Source organism: Fukomys damarensis, unplaced genomic scaffold (assembly GCF_012274545.1).
Source record: "Fukomys damarensis isolate Sample0158 unplaced genomic scaffold, DMR_v1.0_HiC HiC_scaffold_32, whole genome shotgun sequence".
NCBI lineage: Eukaryota > Metazoa > Chordata > Mammalia > Rodentia > Bathyergidae > Fukomys > Fukomys damarensis.
This window is the reverse complement of record NW_022900944.1, coordinates 15,624,314-15,641,879: the sequence shown is the minus strand read 5'-3', so window position 1 is coordinate 15,641,879 and position 17,566 is coordinate 15,624,314. Positions and strand designations below refer to the sequence as shown.

The following is a 17,566-nucleotide window of genomic DNA, read 5'->3' as shown; positions in this document are numbered from 1 at the left end:
TTTGCCTGTTTTGACAACATTTTGCCTTGAGATAGGGTGTTGCTAAGTTGCCCGGCCTGGACCTGTACCTGCAATCCTCCTTCCTTAGCCTCCCAGAGTTTTGTGATACAGATATGAGCTGCCATGTCTGATTGCTATTTTTTTTTAAGAGAGAATATATCTTGCTGTGTTGCCCAGGCTCACCCCACACTCCTGGGCTCAAATAATCCTCCTGCCTCAGCCTCTTGAATAATTGGGACCATAGGCACATGAATCCTTCTGCTCACAGCCCCCCAAGCAGACACCACACCATCATCTCTGACCTAGGCACCTGCTGTGTGCACCTATTGATCACTTGAAATGTAGCTGGTATGAGGGCCTGCATTTTTCATTTTCTTTTAATGAGTGTAAATGTAGAGAGTTCTAGAAGCAGACATCAGAGACTGGGGTGTTACCCTGTGTGTGGCTGCCTGGACCTAAGTGACTGCAGCCACGGGGCACTTGTTTCCTGTCCCTCAGGTGGCCACTGAGTGCCACTGTGCCTGCCCTGCCTTTTCTCTTGCAGAACTTAGGTCTGCAGTGCACCAGGACCTCTGGGTGCAGTGCCAGCTGCGCCGCTGTCTTTTGGGCTCCTCTTGTTACCCTCTCTGAGCCCTTGCCCCAGCCCCTCCCCAGCACAAGGATGAGAGGGGAACCTGTTGTCTGCACCCATTGGAACTTGCTGTTTATTTTATTTTTTTCAGTACCGCAAATTGAGCCCAGGATCTTTGCACTCTGAATCACATCCTCCTTTTATAGTTTTTGACACAGGGTCTTGCTAAGGCTCTGGGTCGCCCAGGCTGAGCTGGAACTTGCAGTCCTCCTGCCTCATTCTCTGACAGGCATGTGCCACCCCATCTGGCTCCTCTGTTTATTCTCAGAGTTGGGTGCAGCTAGGAGCAGTGCACATACCTGTCATCCAGTTACTCAGGGGGCTGCAGCAGGAGTATCCTAAGGTCAAGGATTTCTGTGTTTCTTTGCTCTGCCAGGACCCCGTGGAGCACCAGGCTGTCCTGGGCGTGGCGTTTGTGACGCTGGCTGTGTTCGTGGCTCTCTATGTGCTGGTGTACATTGAGTGCCTGGTCCGACGGTGGCTCCGGGCCTCAGCGCTGCTCACCTGGGCCTGCCTGGTGACACTGGGCTATGTGCTGGCCTGGACCTCGTGGAGGAGGGAGGCCTGTGCGTGGGCGCAGGTAACTGGGCGGGTGGGAGCCTCTGCACCACAGCCTGCTGCCTGCATTGGGTGCTGTGGGCTGTGACTAGGACAGGCCCTGGACTGCTTCTGTCCTCAGCTGTCTGTACTGATGGGGCTGGGGTGGGAGGAGCATCCATTCGGAGGGAGACCACAGCATGTTGGGGGGACCCCCACTTGGTCAGAGGATGGAGCTCCAGCTCAGAGGATAACAGGCACCAACTAGCTCCTGGGCCTTGACCTGGGAGCCCACAGGGTAGCCAGACCCTATTACTCCCAACTCTGCTTTCCTCTGCTGGTTCTTCCTAGGAGACGGTGGCAGTGGTGGCAGGCGGTCTTCACCGGGTTACCCGCCCCCAGCTGAGAGAGGGCTCCCTCTCAGCTAGCTTGGGTCCCAGGCTTGGCTGTGTATAGCGGGCTGTGGCCCTGGTCTGTGAGCCGCTCCTATGGCTGAGGACGGAGAGACTTGTGAAACCCTGTAGCTGAAGGCCGGAAAGGGCGGGTGCAGGGCTTGCGGGGCCTGAGGGTGCCCAGCTCACAGAGTCCCACCACCGACAGCATGTAGGAAACGAGGACTGGTGCAGGCCAGGTCTTTGTGCTCGCTGTCTGGCCATAGGGAAGAGAGATGATGGGCTGCCCAAGGACAGGGCCCTGAGAGAGCTGTCCCCAGGAGACCAGAGGCTGTGGGGGCCTCAGCTCCTCCTTGGGCCGTGTCCAGGCCCAAGCTGTGTGGCCAACCCTGGGCTCCTGACACCCTGTCTCCAGGTACCCTTCTTCCTGTTTGTGGTCTTCGTGGTGTACACGCTGCTCCCCTTCAGCATGCAGGCGGCTGTCGCTGTGGGTGTGGTCTCCACCGTCTCCCACCTTGTGGTGTTCAGCATCCTCACGGGGGGCTTCATGGTGCCCAGCACTGGGGTGGGGCTGCAGGTGAGCAGCAGGCTGAGGGCCAGGTTGGGGTGGGTGGTCAGAGTGATTAGAACCTGAAGACCTGGGGACTAAGCTTGCAGACAGGCTGGGCTTCCTCCAAGTCTACTGGGGACCTGCCTGAGGTGGGCCCTGTCCTGTGCTGCTGGCCCAGGGTGCCCCTGTTGGGGGGGTTCCTGCCCCTGAGTCTCCCTGAGGTCCTGACTTGATGGGCTGGGGACATGGCCCTGGGCACCACATCTTGTGCCTGCGTGTTGAGGAGACTTTTGCTCACGGTCAGTGGGACCATGGAGATGTCTAGGAGGACTCTGTGCCTCTTATCAGCCTGGGTGCCATTCCCAGGTAGAGACCCTAGGCAGCCACTCTGCCTTCCTCCTCCTGTGACTGCTGTTGGATCGGTGAGATGGCTGCTTCTGCCTCCTTGGAATTGTCTGGCCTCCATGGCCTCCAGTGCCCAACTCCTACTGGACAAGACAGGTGCCCAGTGGACTAAGAGAGGGCCCGGACCTGGACCAGTGGTCACAGAGCCGCATGAGCAGACCAGCCCCTGTCTGGACCTCAGTTTCTCTGCCTTCCCCAGGAAGAATACCAACAGCCAGGGAATGGGAAGGGGACCTGTCCCCATTTGCCCAGGGGGCTGGGGCCAGGGTGGGGTAGACATGCCAGGCTGAATGACCTGCCCTTGCCCACCCTCAGCTGCTGGCCAATGCTATCATCCTCCTCTGCGGGAACTTGACAGGCGCTTTTCACAAGCACCAGATGCAGGATGCCTCCCGGGACCTCTTCACCTACACAGTCAAGTGCATCCAGATCCGTAAGAAGCTGCGCATTGAGAAGCGCCAGCAGGTGAGGACCCTGCTCCCCCGGTGGCCATGCCTGGCCCCTGCCCAGTCTTTCTGCCTCCCAGGAGACATCAACTTCTTGTCGAGCTTTTGGTGCACGGGGTCTGTCATAGTCAGTGTACAATGGCTGGGACAAAATACCTGACACATTCAACCTAACAGGAGATTTATTTGGCTCATGGTTTCAGAGGGTTCCATTAGTGCTTAGCCGACTTCAAGGCAGAATGGCACAGTGGAGGCGTGTGGCGGAGCCAAGCTGCTCACCTCATGGCATCCAGGAAGTAGAGTAGGAGGAGCTGGAAAGAGGGACCCACCTCCTCCACTCAGGCCCTGCCTCCACCGAGGCTGTGCCTCCTAACAGCACAGTGAGCATAGTAGTGGGTTAATCCACTGGTAAGTATAGCATCCTCAAGGTCCTACTACTTTCCAAAAGCCCCACCTTGGACACATGAGACTAGTGGTGACTTAAAATCTAAACCATAACAGTGTGCATGGCTGTACACCCCACAGGCCCCACTCCTGGGGTCTCATACAGACATGAGAAGCTGTGTGCCCAGCTGGGTTAATGCTGGACATAAGCCAGTAGAGAATGAGCCAGCATCGTGGCAGACTGGGAAGGTGAGCAGGGAGAACAGAGGCCAGACACCACCCTGACTGACCCGCCGGTCCCCTTAATGGTCTGCCTACCTGTCCCCAGGAGAACCTGCTGCTATCAGTGCTGCCAGCCCACATCTCCATGGGCATGAAGCTGGCCATCATTGAGCGGCTCAAGGAGGGCGGGGACCGCCGTTACATGCCTGACAACAACTTCCACAGCCTCTATGTCAAGCGGCACCAGAATGTCAGGTGCGTGGTATCCCCTGGAGCGGAGCTGTCAGTTCCAGCCAGGCAGGGTTGGAAGGTTTAGGGCTGGAAGGTGTAGGGTCTCCTCCCTGGGGGAAGGATCAGGTCAGCTTCTGAAATAAGAGAATCAAGTTGGTGGTGGGGAAGATCCCTTATCCCCCCAACAGGAGGTGAACCCCTGCCCTGCCCTTGTCTGGGGTTGATCAGAAGGGTTACAGACTGTCCTGTGAGTGCACTGAGCTGAGTTAGTCCAGCTGTGAGTGCCATGAGCACCCCCACTCCCAGTCTGCATGAGCCTGAGGTTAATGCCCCTCTGACCTCTCTCTGGGCAGTGAACCAGCCTGGAGATGCAGGTGGCAGGGCAGGGAGACATGGTGGGAGTTACCGCTCTCCCCGAGCCTCAGTCTGCCCATCTGTAGATTGGGTATCCTCTAAGCCTGAGGAAGCAGGAGTAGCATCTGACTGGGGACTTTAGTTCTGGTCTTGCATAGGGCCAACATCTGGGTACAGGAAGGGAGCAGGGTCCAGAGCTGCCCCCCAGCCCGATCTCCATCAGCAGTGGTGGGTCTGCTACTGCCAAAGTTGACTCTGCTGTCATGAGGAGCCTCTGCAACTTGCCTTGTCCCTGTGGAGGCTGAGGGGGGCCCAAGGCCGGCGGGACCTCACAGGGCCCTGGCCCGCCCCCAGCATCCTGTATGCAGACATCGTGGGCTTCACGCAGCTGGCCAGCGACTGCTCCCCCAAGGAGCTGGTGGTGGTGCTGAATGAACTCTTCGGCAAGTTCGACCAGATCGCCAAGGTGAGCCTGGCTGGTGCCACAGCTCTGGAGGTAGACTGGGGCCCTTGGCTGAGTTTTAGCTCTCGAGACTCCAGGCAGAGGTGGGCTTGGGCAGTGGCCAGGGCAGCCGGCATCCTGTCTCCCTCACACCGTGTGCAGTTGGCAGGGAGGCTGCAGCACACGTCTGGGCTGCTTGGGGCTCAGGGGCTCGGGCAGAGCACTCGGCCCCTGCAGGAGGTGGCGCCCTCCTCCCTATGCGGAGCCTCACCGGGGAGCCACGAGGACTGAGGATGCTCTACCTCACCCAGAACCTGCTTTTCGCAAGATGCCAGGTGAATCCTGTGCACAAAAGAATTTGAGAAACCTAAAAAGATCCGAAGAGTGCCAGGAATGGTGGTCTGGGTGGGGGAACAGCGTGTGGAGAGAGAGCTGTGTGCTCCAGAGTGACCTGGAGCTAGGTATTCAGGGGACAGGGACACAGGGCGCAGTGGCTGAGCCCAGGAACAGGACTTGTTCCAGTATACTGAGGAGCATGGCAGGTACCAGACAGGATGGGGCCCGGGGTAAGGAGGGTTTTTCATTCATTTACCCAGTAGCCCAAGACCTCCCGGCGCCTGTGAGCCTGGGCCTGGCCTTAGGTTGCTCTGTGCTTCAGAGGAAGTTGAGGGTTTGGGAGCCCGGGGAGCATCCAGCCCGGCCACAGGTGGTCAGGGCAGGCTTCCTCAAAGCAGCGGCTGCCCAGTGGGGACTGAAGGGTAGGTTTAAGGCAGTGGCTCCCTCTCCTGGCTACACATGGAAATCACTTGGAAAGCTGAGACACCGGTGCTGGTTCCCACACACCCATCAGAGTTTCTAGGAGCCCCAAGATGACTCTGGGGAGAGTCAGTGTTCCAGAACTTGATGGGAGAAAGCTCAGGCCCCACCCTGTGAAGAGTTTTTTCATGGTCAGAGATATTTAGTCCTGGGAAGAACTGCCTCCCAGGAGTGGGCTCCCTCTTGTGGGGGTGAGCTCCCCATCTCAGGGGGTAACCAAACAGTGTAGGGCACCACTGGCCAGGACATTCTGGAGAGCTGTCTTTTCCTGGGCTTTGTGAACTGAGAGGCTCAGAGGCCCGACCAGTCTGGAGCCTTTGTTCAGGAGCTGTGTGGCTTCGGAGCCAGCAGGTGGGAGGACCCAGAGATTGGGCCATATGTGAAGCAAGGAGGGAGTGTAGTTTCAGGTCACAGCTGGCTCTTTCCTGACAAGAAGCCCACAGACCTGCCCGTGTCCTTGTTGGCACAGTCCTCCCTCCCCCGAGGGTTTCCTGGGCATGGCTCCATTGTTTCTATCGGGGAGAGAAGCTGGGCAAGTACAGCCTCCTGTGTGGGCATCCAGTGTCCTGGTAAAGACAGGCAGGAGGACCCAAGCCTTTTTCCCTGTCACTGATCAGACCCCGGAACACCCACCTCTGCCCAGAGTCCAGGGCCTCAGGAACCTGCCCTCCAACCTCCAACTGTTAGGGACACTGAGGGCCAGTCAGCTGTGGAGAAACCGCATAGGAATGTAGCCTCCCCTAAATCCTTGAGGGATGGGGTAGGCTGAGGTCAGTCATGTGTCTGCTTGAGAGGATGTCAGGGGACCTGCTGGGCGTCCAGTTCCTCTCTAACACCCGCTCTCTACTAAAGCCACTGTGCCCAGCATGTGCCTACCAGGGCCAGCACAGGACATGTGCAGACTGGCACAGTATAACAGGGCATCCACAGGGCTATGCAGGGACACGTCAAGAAAAGGCTGTGAAATGCCAGGGCATTGGGTCAGTGACACCAGACAGTCACCCCCAGGCCAGGGGGAGGCTGAGAACAGGCTAGGGCCCTGACCTAGGACAGCTGGTCCAGCAGCATGGCAGCCTGAGCCACTCTGCAGGAGGGTGCTAGGGGGTCAGGGCAGAGGGCATGGCTGCTGCTAGGACCCAGGAACCAGGGTCAGTGAGCAGGCACAGCAGGGCTGCAGGTCAAAGACTTGTGTCTGCATGAGTCTCCTCAGAGTCCCTGAAACCTCATTCATAAGACGTGGGTACAGGTGGCCACCCTTGCTGAGGGCTGTGGGTGGGGCACACTGGAGGCCAGAGAACTGCCTCACATTGGACCTAAATCAGCACCCTTGGGCTCCTTGGGTTTTTTTCTCATGAGGACACAGCCTCTCCCTTCTCTGGCTCTCCCTCTTTTCCACTCAGTCTCCATTCCCCAAAGCCTAGCAGCATGGCAATCGCTAGGCTGAACTTGACACCTGCCAACTCTGGTTTAGGGCACTTGCTACCTCTCCTCCCCCACCCTGGCTGCTTGGTGGTCTTGCTGGCCTCAGGGCCTTTGTGTGTCCCTGGAACGCTCTTCCTTCCAAGCTCTGGCGTGGCTTGCTTGCTCCACTCCTTTGGGTCTTTGCTCAGATGTTACCTTCTGCAAGCAGCCTCTGGCCTCCTGGACACTTACTCTCCCTTCAGGCCTCACTTCCTCTAAGTACTGTGCACCACCCCCAGCCTCCTTCCAGCACCAAGGAGTTCACATTGGTCTCATTGGCTGCTCTGTCTCACTGCCTGGCTCTGCACCAGGTACAGAGTTGGGTACTCAGATGCGGCCTGGTAAAACAGAGCAGAGCCCTTAAGAACACCTGTGCTGATCCCTGGACGCTTAGTTGGGATTCCTCCAGTGTCCTGGGGGCCCTAGTCCGGCCAGGCTCAGAAGCAGCAGGTGGGTGGTGAGAGGGTGGTTCGCTGGGCTGTGTGGCCTCAGACTCCCCACCAACCAGGCCTCTCCCTGGCAGGCCAATGAATGCATGCGGATCAAGATCCTGGGCGACTGCTACTACTGTGTGTCGGGCTTGCCCGTGTCCCTGCCCACCCACGCCCGGAACTGTGTGAAGATGGGGCTGGACATATGCGAGGCCATTAAGTAGGTGCAGGGGCTGAGGGCAAGTAGGGATGCACCGGAGGCGGGGAGCAGGGTGGCTTAGCTCCCTCAGCGAACTCTGCTCTGTGGCTCCCTTCGGCCTCTGGCCTCGGATCTCAGAAGCTCAGAGCTGATGATGTGAGAATGGCAAGCTCCACGCCATTCCTCCTAGGACCAAGTTTTAGCAGCAGCCTGAGGGGGGCTCCGGGCAGGCAGCAGGAGGACTTTCTGAGTCAGGTGCTCCCAGAAGCTCCGAGTCAGGGACTGGCCCTCCGGCTGCAGGGAGACCCTGGGCTCCTTCCCACAGGCCTCCTCTCCCTACTAGGTCCTCTGGGCTCTGTGGGGAGGACGCCCCTGGGGCCAAGCTGGCAAGGCCAGGTGGCTTGGCCATGGCAGGGCTGCCTGTGGCTCCCAGGCGTCCTCCCAAAGCTCCCGAAGCCTCGCTGAGCGGCCTGTGCTGCTGGGAGAGTCACCACAAGGGAGCCAGAAGGGGTCCGGAGCTGGCTCAGCACCACTGCCGGCACGACCTTGGCAGTGTGCCCAAACCTTGTGCAGGTGCCCTTTTGCTCCCTGGCTCCAACCCATCCCGGTCCTGTTGGTGGGCATGTGGTGCCAGCTGTACCCTATTCCTCACATGCTGTCAGCAGATTCAGAGGTACTCATGTCTGGGCTCTCTCGGGCCCCTGGAAGTTCTAATTTGGGGCCCTTTGTGTCTAGTGATGCCGGAGATGTCCAGGGCACCCCAGGGCACGTCTCTTGTCTCTGCTGTCTACCAGGGGGTGTCCAGGCCCTCTATGCACCCTGACAGCCTTAGTAGGGATACCAGGGATGCATTTGTAGGCCCATTGATCTGAGCTACTGTGACCAGAGCACTGGGTCCTGCTCTTTTCTGCCCAGCCCTTGAGCCTGGAGCGGGCCATGACATTTGTCGTTCTTACAGACAAATGCTCCATGTTCTCTGAGGAGGTGCTTTACCAGGCTGCCCATCCTCCACGCCTGCCCGGACCTGGGACTGCCACCTGTCCCTGAGTGTAGGCTGCCCTGTGGTCCAGCCAGGGTGGGATGACTGCACTGCTTTGTCCCAGGCAGGTGCGGGAGGCCACAGGCGTGGACATCAGCATGCGCGTGGGCATCCACTCGGGGAACGTGCTGTGTGGGGTCATAGGACTGCGCAAGTGGCAGTACGACGTGTGGTCCCACGATGTGTCCCTGGCCAACAGGATGGAGGCAGCTGGAGTCCCTGGGTGAGGCGTGGTGGGGCTGGCTCTGGGTGGGGGGGCGGTGAGGGCTGGTCAGCTGTGGTGGTAGGGGACAGTAGGGGGCCAGCCCGGAGTTTGCCCCTGCTTGGCCCTGTCTTCTGTACGTCCCAGCTGGGTGTCAGCCTTCTCGGGGCCCTGCTGCTATGTGTGACCAGTGTCTCTCCCAGCCGGGTACACATCACAGAGGCGACACTGAACCACCTGGACAAGGCCTACGAGGTAGAGGATGGGCAGGGCCAGCAGCGGGACCCCTACCTGAAAGAAATGAACATCCGCACCTACTTGGTCATCGACCCCCGGGTAAGAGACTCAGAGACAGCAGGGAGGGTCTAGGCGGGACTGGACAGTCCAGGGAGCGGGGTCAGTAAGGGCGGGGTCACCGCCAGAGAGAGAGTACGAACCCAGGTGCAGCCCCACCGTGGCAGCAGGTACGTCTCAGGCCCTCTGTCAGTAGCAGTCACTGCCTTATTTTCCTGGGTGCGCCAGATTCCCTGATTTTCTAAACACACTTTGAACAAAACTCATGAAGCCAGGGAGTGGCTGGAGGTGGGTCCTGGACAGGAAGGTCTGGGGTTCCTGGCTGTGACCTGGGTCTCTGCCTGGCTCAGAGGTCTCAGGCTGCTCGCTCCCCATGACTCCGGGTGGGTCGGGTCCATCTGCTGCCCACTGAGCCCGAGCAGGCCGAGGTTTCTGCTCAAGGGGGCCTGGCTGGTCCTGCAGCTGCCGTGCTGAATCATCCCCGGGGCTTGCTCAGGCACGTTGCACCCCCCACTTCAGCTCCCTCTCTCTCCTTCCCTGTTTGGAGGGGCAGCTTGTGAGTCTCCTCAGCATCCACTCTCTGACTCCACCACAGCCGTGGCCTTACAACCTTCCTCTATTCATTCACATAGGTGCAAACTGAATAGGAGGGAAGGGCCTGTTGAGGTCTCCCTCATCCCTCAGCACATCCCTCTGGAGGAGACTGGGTAGGGAGCGTCTTGTCTCCCATTTACAGAGAGTTTTAAGGAAGTAGAAGTGGCAGCAGGGCCCCTAACGTGCAGTCCAGATGCAGTGCCTGGTGGACACAGAGGTTGTCCCCAGCGCCACATCTGCAGGCCCTGACGTGGTCATCCTGTGGGCCTGGCTGCAGAGCCTGCCCTCTGTGAGCCCCTGCCATTGACACGCCTGTTCTAAACAGGTGAGTTTGATTCAGAGTCCCTGGTCTTTGTACTGCAGGGTTATTTCTCTGGGGCTTGGAGACTGGCTTCACTGCTCAAGCAGGGGTGTCGGTGACCCACTGTGTCTGTGTAGGCAGCAGAGACGAGGGTGGCAGAGAAACATACCCACCCCAGACCCAACACCTTCTTCCTCTGACCCTGGGACCCTCACCATGGCTGAGTTCCACATTGTTCCCCGGGGCTGAGGGTTTAAGTGTTTCTATCCCAAAAGGAGTCTAGAAGTTTCTGGGAAAGTTGTTATTTTTGCTTGGCTAGTGCTTGTGGCTTAGGTGATTTTCCTGTGGGTGCTGGCAGGGACCAGGGCCCAGGACTCCTGGAGGGCAGAATGTTTGGAATATGGGTGGGGAGCTCAGGTGGCCCAGGCTCATCTCTGTTGGCCTGGGGTCTTTCTCTCCCTCTCCCTTTCCCAGCTTTGCCTGGGGAAGCCCCCCAGGTGCTGTTGCAGTGGAGAGTTTGGGCTCAGGGTCACTAGAGAAGGCAGGGTGGCCCCTCACTCATGACGTCCATGGCGTAGTGCTTCACCTGGCTGGCGCACGGCTTGGAGGCCATTCAAGGAGGACTCTGGGAAGCTCCTTTGCTGGGTGGGCCGGCGCTGCCCCCATAGGAAGGAGGGAGCATGTGGGGCCGCATGTGGGTGTGTGGCAGGACGCTTCCCTGGGAGGTGCCTCGGGGGAGGGGCTGTGGGCGCTCAGCCCCCAGGGCCACTGCTCCCCGTGCCTCGGGGCAAGTGGGCCTTAGAGTAGGGACTTGAGCTCATCCCTTCCCCTGGCAGGCAGAGCGGGCTCTGGGGCTGGGCACCAGAATGTGTGACCACCAGCCTCTTCCCAACTTGGGCAGGGACAGGAAATAAGCTGGGGCTCCCCTCGGCCTGGCCCTGGCCCTGCTTTAGCAGGGTTAGATTTTGTGGAGAGCCAGGGGGTGGGCAGAGCGGGAAGGTGGCACAGACTGGCATCTCTGTCTGCCTGTAGAGCCAGCAGCGGCCACCACCCAGCCAGCACCTCCCCAAGCCCAAAGGGGATGCGACCCTGAAAATGAGGGCTTCAGTGCGCATGACCCGCTACCTCGAGTCCTGGGGCGCTGCACGGCCCTTTGCACACCTCAACCACAGAGAGAGTGTGAGCAGCAGTGAGACCCCTGTCCCTAATGGGCGGAGGCCCAAGGTAGGTGACCCAGAGGCCTAGGTGGGGGTCCTGAGAAGGGGCCACGAGGAGCCTTGATGTGCCTGTAAAGTGGGTGCACTCTGCCCCACCTCCCTCTGGGCTGTTGGGGAAGAGGAGACATTAGGAGATTCTCCAGGGAGCTGGGAATGTCCCTGTCCTCAGTCCCCCGCCCAGTTTAGCTTTAGGCGACAAATCCAGGCTGTGAGGGACCACAGGGCCAGCATTTCCTCTCCTGTCTTTCCTTCCAGGCCATTCCCCTGCGGCGCCACAGGACCCTTGACAGGTGTGTGTGTCACCCCTCCCCTGTCCAGCTGTGCCCTGCCTACCTGGCTAAGTTCTGCTGTGGTCGCCTCCTTCAAGCAGGTGGCCCGGACCACCTGGGACCAGACCATGTCTCGGGGCAGTGCATTTCTGGGGGCCAGCACTTCTAGGGCCTCTCTTCTACTGGTGGGCGAGACTGAGCACCCTGGGGCAAGGCCAGCGGGGCCAGTGTGGGGTGCTCTGGGGCGTGTGCCAACCCTGGGAGAAGCAGAGGAGCCCTGGGACTGGGGTTGGGAGTCTGTCCTCTGGATGACGATGAGACACCCAGTCACATCCCTACATCCCGGTCAGCCCATCCTGAGTCACCTCATCTGTCTCCTCTGACCAGATGGGGGTGTCTAGCCTAGGGTGATGCAGTCGGGGTGTCTTTCCAGGAGCTCCTCCCCCAAGAGGCGGTCAGAGGATGACTCCTACGATGACGAGATGCTGTCAGCCATCGAGGGGCTCAGCTCCACACGGTGAGGCCCCAGACCACTGCCCTACAAGAGCAGGCCCACCTTGTGTCCTCAGCCTGGTGGCCCACGCGGCTCCTCCCCTTCTCTGGCAGCCTCTTGAGGGGGTGGCCGCTGCCCTGGTCCCGCCTCACACTGCTGCCCTCCAGGCCCTGCTGCTCCAAGTCCGACGACTTCTACACCTTTGGGCCCATCTTCCTGGAGAAGGGCTTTGAGCGTGAGGTGAGGCCTGGGCGGGGTGTGAGTCCCAGCGCGTCCAGGGGAGGGGAGGGGAGGGGAGGGGACTTTCTGCAGCTGGCTCTGGGGGTGGACAGGCACAGCACAGCCCTGGCTTGGGTGTCAGTCCTGTTGTCCTCACTCCCTGACTGGGAACCCTCATCAGGATTGCCCCGTGGTTTGGAAGACTTTTGCTTCGTCAGACATTGGAGTCTCCGTGGATGAGACCCCTGAGCACCCCAGGCTGCCAGCATGGGCCTCCCATTGAGGAAAACCCCAAATCTGGCCTCAGCCTTGGCAGGGCCTTCCGACTGTCCTGTCTGGCTGCTGCAGCAGCGGTGTGCTCTCTATCCCAGGTGACTGTGGCACACATGTCCTTATATAATTCTCCTCTCACCTGACAGGGGCCTGCACTATCAGCCTCAGGAATGGCCTGAAGGTGGCCAGGATTGGAGGGAAGGGTCCTTCTCCACAGGGCCCTCCTTGGGGAGGTCACCAGCAAATGTGTGCAGTGGTCCTGCTAGCCTCAGACACCCGACCTGTGGTCGGGGCCCTCATAGGGCTGGGGCTCTAGTTAGGGATGCAGGCCCAGCCTTACCACTTGGTTTAGGGTGAGGTCAGACTCACTGGCAGCCCTGGGAGCTCAGATCTGGTTCCTGTCCGTGGGGCCAAGAGCTCTTCAGGGACCTTAGCAATAAAGTTCCTGAATGCGGAACTGAAAAAGCAAGTGTATGGAAGTTACTAACTGTGACATCACTTGGGGCTCGAAGAGGGCTGTGAAGCATTTTTTCAAGGTGATGAACTTGAGTCTAGAGTCTGAAAAGGGCTCAGCAAGGGGCCCTCACAGTCTTCTTGTCCCCAGTACCGCCTGGCACCTGTCCCCCGGACACGCTATGACTTTGCCTGTGCCGGCCTTGTCTTCCTCTGCATCCTGCTTGTCCACATCCTAGTGATGCCTAGGTGAGTGGATGGGGAAGGATGGTGGCCCACTGGGTTCAGAAACTTTAGATCCTGGCATCCCTGCAGCTGGAGCAGCAGCTGTGACCCCACATCTAGAGCTGCCAACCCTTACCTGTAATGTAGTGTGCTTCCCCAGTCACCACCCTCGCTGTGCCTCTCCCTTCTAAGTCACTTGCTACCACTGCTTCCTGCAGGTATTGTAGTTTGCAACTCTGGCCTTGGCCGTTTGAAGTCCTTTCAGGGTAGACTTTGGCTGGGAAAATGAGGCTTCCTGTCAAGGACAACCATCCTAGGTTGGGAGCCTCTGAGATTTGTGCTTTTGGCTCTGGGGCCCTGCTGTTTGGAGTCAGGGATAATGGGGGTGAGGTTAGAGGGAGGGAAGTGAAGGTTGGCCACTGGTGGTTGCTAGAGGGGCCATTAGACCAAAGGACAGACTAATATTGAGGGTTAGAATGACTTAATAAAGACAAAATAGGAGACGCTCTTGTATCATTTTAATGTTCCAGACCCAGGTCCAAAGGCTTGTGATAATGCTCAATTCTTGTAGAGTTGGCCCAAGGGGGCATAATTTAACCTTGACCTTTATGTTGTGGGCAGGCCTTGTGTATTATTAGTGGGGCATTTGGACCACAGTTCTCAAAGATCCCCCTGGCTGTGCACAATAGCAATTGGGGAGGGAGCAGGTGATGGTACAGTGGAGGACTAGGGCTGAGGGAGGGGTCCTGGGAACTTAGTTTTTTTTCTTTCCCTCCAGGGTGGCACCGCTGGGTGTGTCCTTTGGGCTGGTGGCCAGCCTGCTGGGGCTGGTGCTGGGCCTGTGCTTTGCTGTGGAGTTCACGGTGAGTAGAGACCCCTGAGTAACAGGGTGGTGCGTCCTTGGCCCTACAGCCACTCCCTTTTCACTTTGGGGCTGACTGGGCCCTCTCCATGGTGAGCGGCAGGGGTCCGGGCCCTGCTCTTAGCAAGCATTGGGTGCCTGCCTCTCCTGAATGGTTCAGTTTGCTTCTCCCGAGGGTCCTCCCTTCCCAGGCACCCCCGCAGGCTCTGCGCTCCTTCCGGTGCCCACTCTGGGTAACCTGACCTCTGCCTCACAGCGGTGCTGCCCGACCCGGGGGACGCTGAGGGCCATCTCTGAGAGGGTGGAGACAAGGCCCCTGCTGAGGCTGTCCCTGGCCGTGCTGACCATCGGCAGCCTGCTCACTGTCGCCATCATCAACCTGGTCAGTTCTGGAGTGGGACCCAGTGCCCTGGCACATTTTCTGGGTGGAGGAGCCTGCCTTGGACCCTGGGAATCTTATCTCATTGCCTTAGGCTTGCATTTGGTTTAACCTCTGTAGGGCTCTGGTGTGTGTGTGCGGGGGGCGCTGTGAGGTCCCAGGGTAGACCCAGAGCTCCTCACCCTTTTCAAGTAAGGACTTGGGGCACCCACGGTGCTTACCTGGCCAACCCCGCAAGGACAGGATGTTTGAGCTACCTGTGCCCTGATACCACATTCCTCTTCTTGGCTCTGAGGAGGTCCTGTCTCGCCGTCTCACTATGGGTTATGCCCCATGCCAGCTCCTTCCTGTAGTCATACATGCCCCTTAGGGCTGCAGGGGAGAAGGGGCTTCTGGGTGTGCGGGTCTCTCCCACCCTGCCTGAGCCACAGGGATGAGCCTGGTACAGCTTCAGGCTGTCATGGCGCCTGTGCTTATCTTGGGCTCATCTCTCTGGCCCTGGCAAGTAATAGGCTTCCCACCCCTGGCACCAACCCTAATGGGGATTTGTCTCCTCCATAGCCCCTGATGCCTGACCAAGCCCTGGGGCTGCCTGGGAGCAATGAGACTGCAAGGAGCGGTGAGCTCCTCCCGGTGAGTGCCTCCAACCTGGCCCCAGCAGAGCTCAGCCCCAGCCTGGCCCCCTGGGCATCAGGTGTCCTCACTGGGATGCTCCGGCCAGTGGGCACAGCTCTGGCACAACGGTGGTTCTAGGCCCTGAGACTGCTGTTGTTGCGGAGTGAGTCCAGGAAGGATGGAAGGCAGGGCCTTGGCTGGCTGAGATGGGGAGAAGCCTGGGCTGGGCCAAGTCTGGGTGCCTCAGTAGGACTTCCAGAGTCCATAGTATGGCAGGGGAGCTGGGAGATGAAGGTAGAGAGGTAGGGTTTGTCCAGGGTCTGCCAGGGTGAGGAGTGCAGTCTTTATCTTGGGGGTGGCATGGAGCACAGCATGATGCTGAGCAAGAGCGTAGTGGAGGCAGAGATCTGCTTTAAGAAGCTCTCAGGAGACAGAGGACTGCTCTGAGAGCCCCACTGCCTGGACCTTGGTCTGTGAGACCCACCCAGCACCTTTGGTCTTACTAGCATTTTTCCCTAAAGGAGCCCACTCTTCTAAGTAAAACTGCAGAAGAAAAGTATAAAACCCAGACCCTGGCTTCCCTTGCCCGCTGTGCTGTGTCATGGTCAGTTGTCTCCCTGTGGTAACTGTGCTCTGCTCTGGTCCTGAGGCTCCTGGTGAAGGATGTGGCGGGGTGACCTTTGCCTCCTGAGGAACACCCCGTCTCCCCAGTTTTATAGCTGCACTTGCATCCTGGGCTTCATCGCCTGCTCTGTCTTTCTGCGGATGAGCCTGGAGCTGAAGGTCCTGCTGCTGACAGTGGCCTTGGTGGCCTACCTGTTGCTCTTCAATCTCTCTGCATGCTGCAGCCAGAGCCTGGGCAACCTCACTGACACCAACTGCCCGGGCAACCTCACCAAGACCAACAGAACCCCCAGGTAGAGCCCCACACTGCTGCGCGTCTCCTCTGTGGCTGGCTGTGGCAAAAGTCTGTTCACTTCTGACCCTTATGCCAAGTCCTTATGCTACCATCTAAGTCCTGGTCTCATCCTCATGAGGCCTCCTCGCTGCCTTCAGAGCCTGCCATAGTCAATTCTGGTTCCTTGGGGTGAGCTCAGATGCCCCTCAGTGAGGTTTGCCCACCTTCTGCCCCTGCGCTGGCCCTGTGCCCCTGTCGTCGGTGGGGGCTGATTGTCACCCCTGGGCCCACAGCAGCTCCTGCTGTTTGACGAGGGATCTGAGGACCATGATCAACTTCTACCTGTTTCTGTTCTACCTCACCCTCGTCATGCTGTCCAGGCAGGTGGGTTTGGCTCCCAACCCAGCCTCAGGGCCTCTTCTCCCTGATAGAGGGAAGCTGGGGTGCAGAGTGGGGAGTGGGCAGCAGAGTCCTTTCACGAAAGCTCCAATCCCTGGGCCGGGAGGTGCATGGCAGTCACAGCTCAGGGTGGGCACCCAGCATTGCAACTGTGGCTACCAGTCCTTTGGGTGGGTGTCACCCCCCAGACAGGCTCTGACCGATCTTAGTTTGCAGATTGACTATTACTGCCGCTTGGACTGTTTGTGGAAGAAGAAGTTCAAGAAGGAACATGAGGAGTTTGAGACCATGGAGAACGTGAACCGCCTTCTCCTGGAGAATGTGCTGCCGGCCCATGTGGCTGCGCACTTCATCGGTGACAAGCTGAATGAGGTGCAGCCCAGCACTCGGGTGGGAGAGCCAGGGACAGGTGCAGTGCAGAGCTGCAGAGCTGCAGAGCTGCAGAGCTGCCAGAGCTGTGTGCCATGGGCTTGCCTGGCTTGCTCGCCCTGCTCCAGTAGGCAGCATGCAGTTAGTAGTAGAAACCTGGGCTCTGCATCACAGCTGGGGTTTCCAGATACGGAAACTGACAAGTGACTTGCCCAGTATAGGGCCCGTCTTTTACAGGGTGTGTGTACTGAGGGTGCCACCAGCTTGAGCCTGACCTCCCGACCCTCGGATTCAGAGCCACCACCCATGTCCTCACTGCCCCAGACTGGGTGGGGAACCACTGCTCAGTCCTCTGCTCCCTTGAAAGTTCACTGGGCGGGTTGCTACCGTGCACGTCCCCAACCCCTCCAGTGGCCATAAGTTCCTGTTTCGCCCTTACCCTGCCCCAGGACTGGTACCATCAGTCCTACGACTGTGTCTGTGTCATGTTTGCGTCTGTGCCGGATTTCAAAGTGTTCTACACGGAGTGCGATGTCAACAAAGAAGGGCTGGAGTGCCTGCGCCTACTCAATGAGATCATTGCTGACTTTGATGAGGTACCCCTCCGCTCAGCCCACTGAGGGGTGAGGGCTTTGGGCTTCCACCTTGCCAGGAAGTACAGGACAGAGGCTGGGACAGCCTGACTGTAGAGAAAGAGGTGAGGTCAGGGGCTGGGGATGTAGCTCAGTGATAGCCAGAGAGTGTGCATAGCATGCATGAGGTCCCATGTTCAGACCAAAAACAAGGCAGCTTAGGGGGACACGTTACAAAATGTACAAGGAACAAATTTGTGTTTATTATTTACCCAGCTAATACTTTGTTAACATCTCTGGGGCGCGTAGTTCGCTAAGATTAGATTCAGGTCCTCATCGAATGGGTAGATTTCCAGCTACGCTGCAGCTGTTAACCATGTCAGAGCACATTA

General features: G+C 58.7%; 1 protein-coding gene across 8 annotated transcripts in view; it reads left to right on the top strand.

The window, feature by feature from the left end:
- Positions 1–17,566, top strand: part of Adcy7 (adenylate cyclase 7) — a 37,776-nt gene that overhangs the window by 15,760 nt on the left and 4,450 nt on the right. For 4 of the 8 annotated variants that reach the window (XM_033757777.1, XM_033757779.1, XM_033757778.1 and 1 more), the window contains exons 3-22: positions 1,008–1,211; positions 1,976–2,137; positions 2,831–2,980; positions 3,674–3,822; positions 4,507–4,618; positions 7,395–7,522; positions 8,605–8,763; positions 8,946–9,078; positions 10,964–11,155; positions 11,404–11,438; positions 11,851–11,934; positions 12,024–12,150; positions 13,007–13,104; positions 13,859–13,943; positions 14,199–14,324; positions 14,883–14,954; positions 15,648–15,853; positions 16,128–16,218; positions 16,450–16,605; positions 17,052–17,198. In XM_033757777.1, coding sequence (XP_033613668.1) covers positions 1,008–1,211; positions 1,976–2,137; positions 2,831–2,980; positions 3,674–3,822; positions 4,507–4,618; positions 7,395–7,522; positions 8,605–8,763; positions 8,946–9,078; positions 10,964–11,155; positions 11,404–11,438; positions 11,851–11,934; positions 12,024–12,150; positions 13,007–13,104; positions 13,859–13,943; positions 14,199–14,324; positions 14,883–14,954; positions 15,648–15,853; positions 16,128–16,218; positions 16,450–16,605; positions 17,052–17,198 — 2,616 coding nt within the window. The remainder of the gene's footprint in view (positions 1–1,007; positions 1,212–1,975; positions 2,138–2,830; positions 2,981–3,673; positions 3,823–4,506; positions 4,619–7,394; positions 7,523–8,604; positions 8,764–8,945; positions 9,079–10,963; positions 11,156–11,403; positions 11,439–11,850; positions 11,935–12,023; positions 12,151–13,006; positions 13,105–13,858; positions 13,944–14,198; positions 14,325–14,882; positions 14,955–15,647; positions 15,854–16,127; positions 16,219–16,449; positions 16,606–17,051; positions 17,199–17,566) is intronic. The other 4 variants (XM_019208293.2, XM_019208290.2, XM_019208288.2 and 1 more) reach the window with 4 other exon arrangements.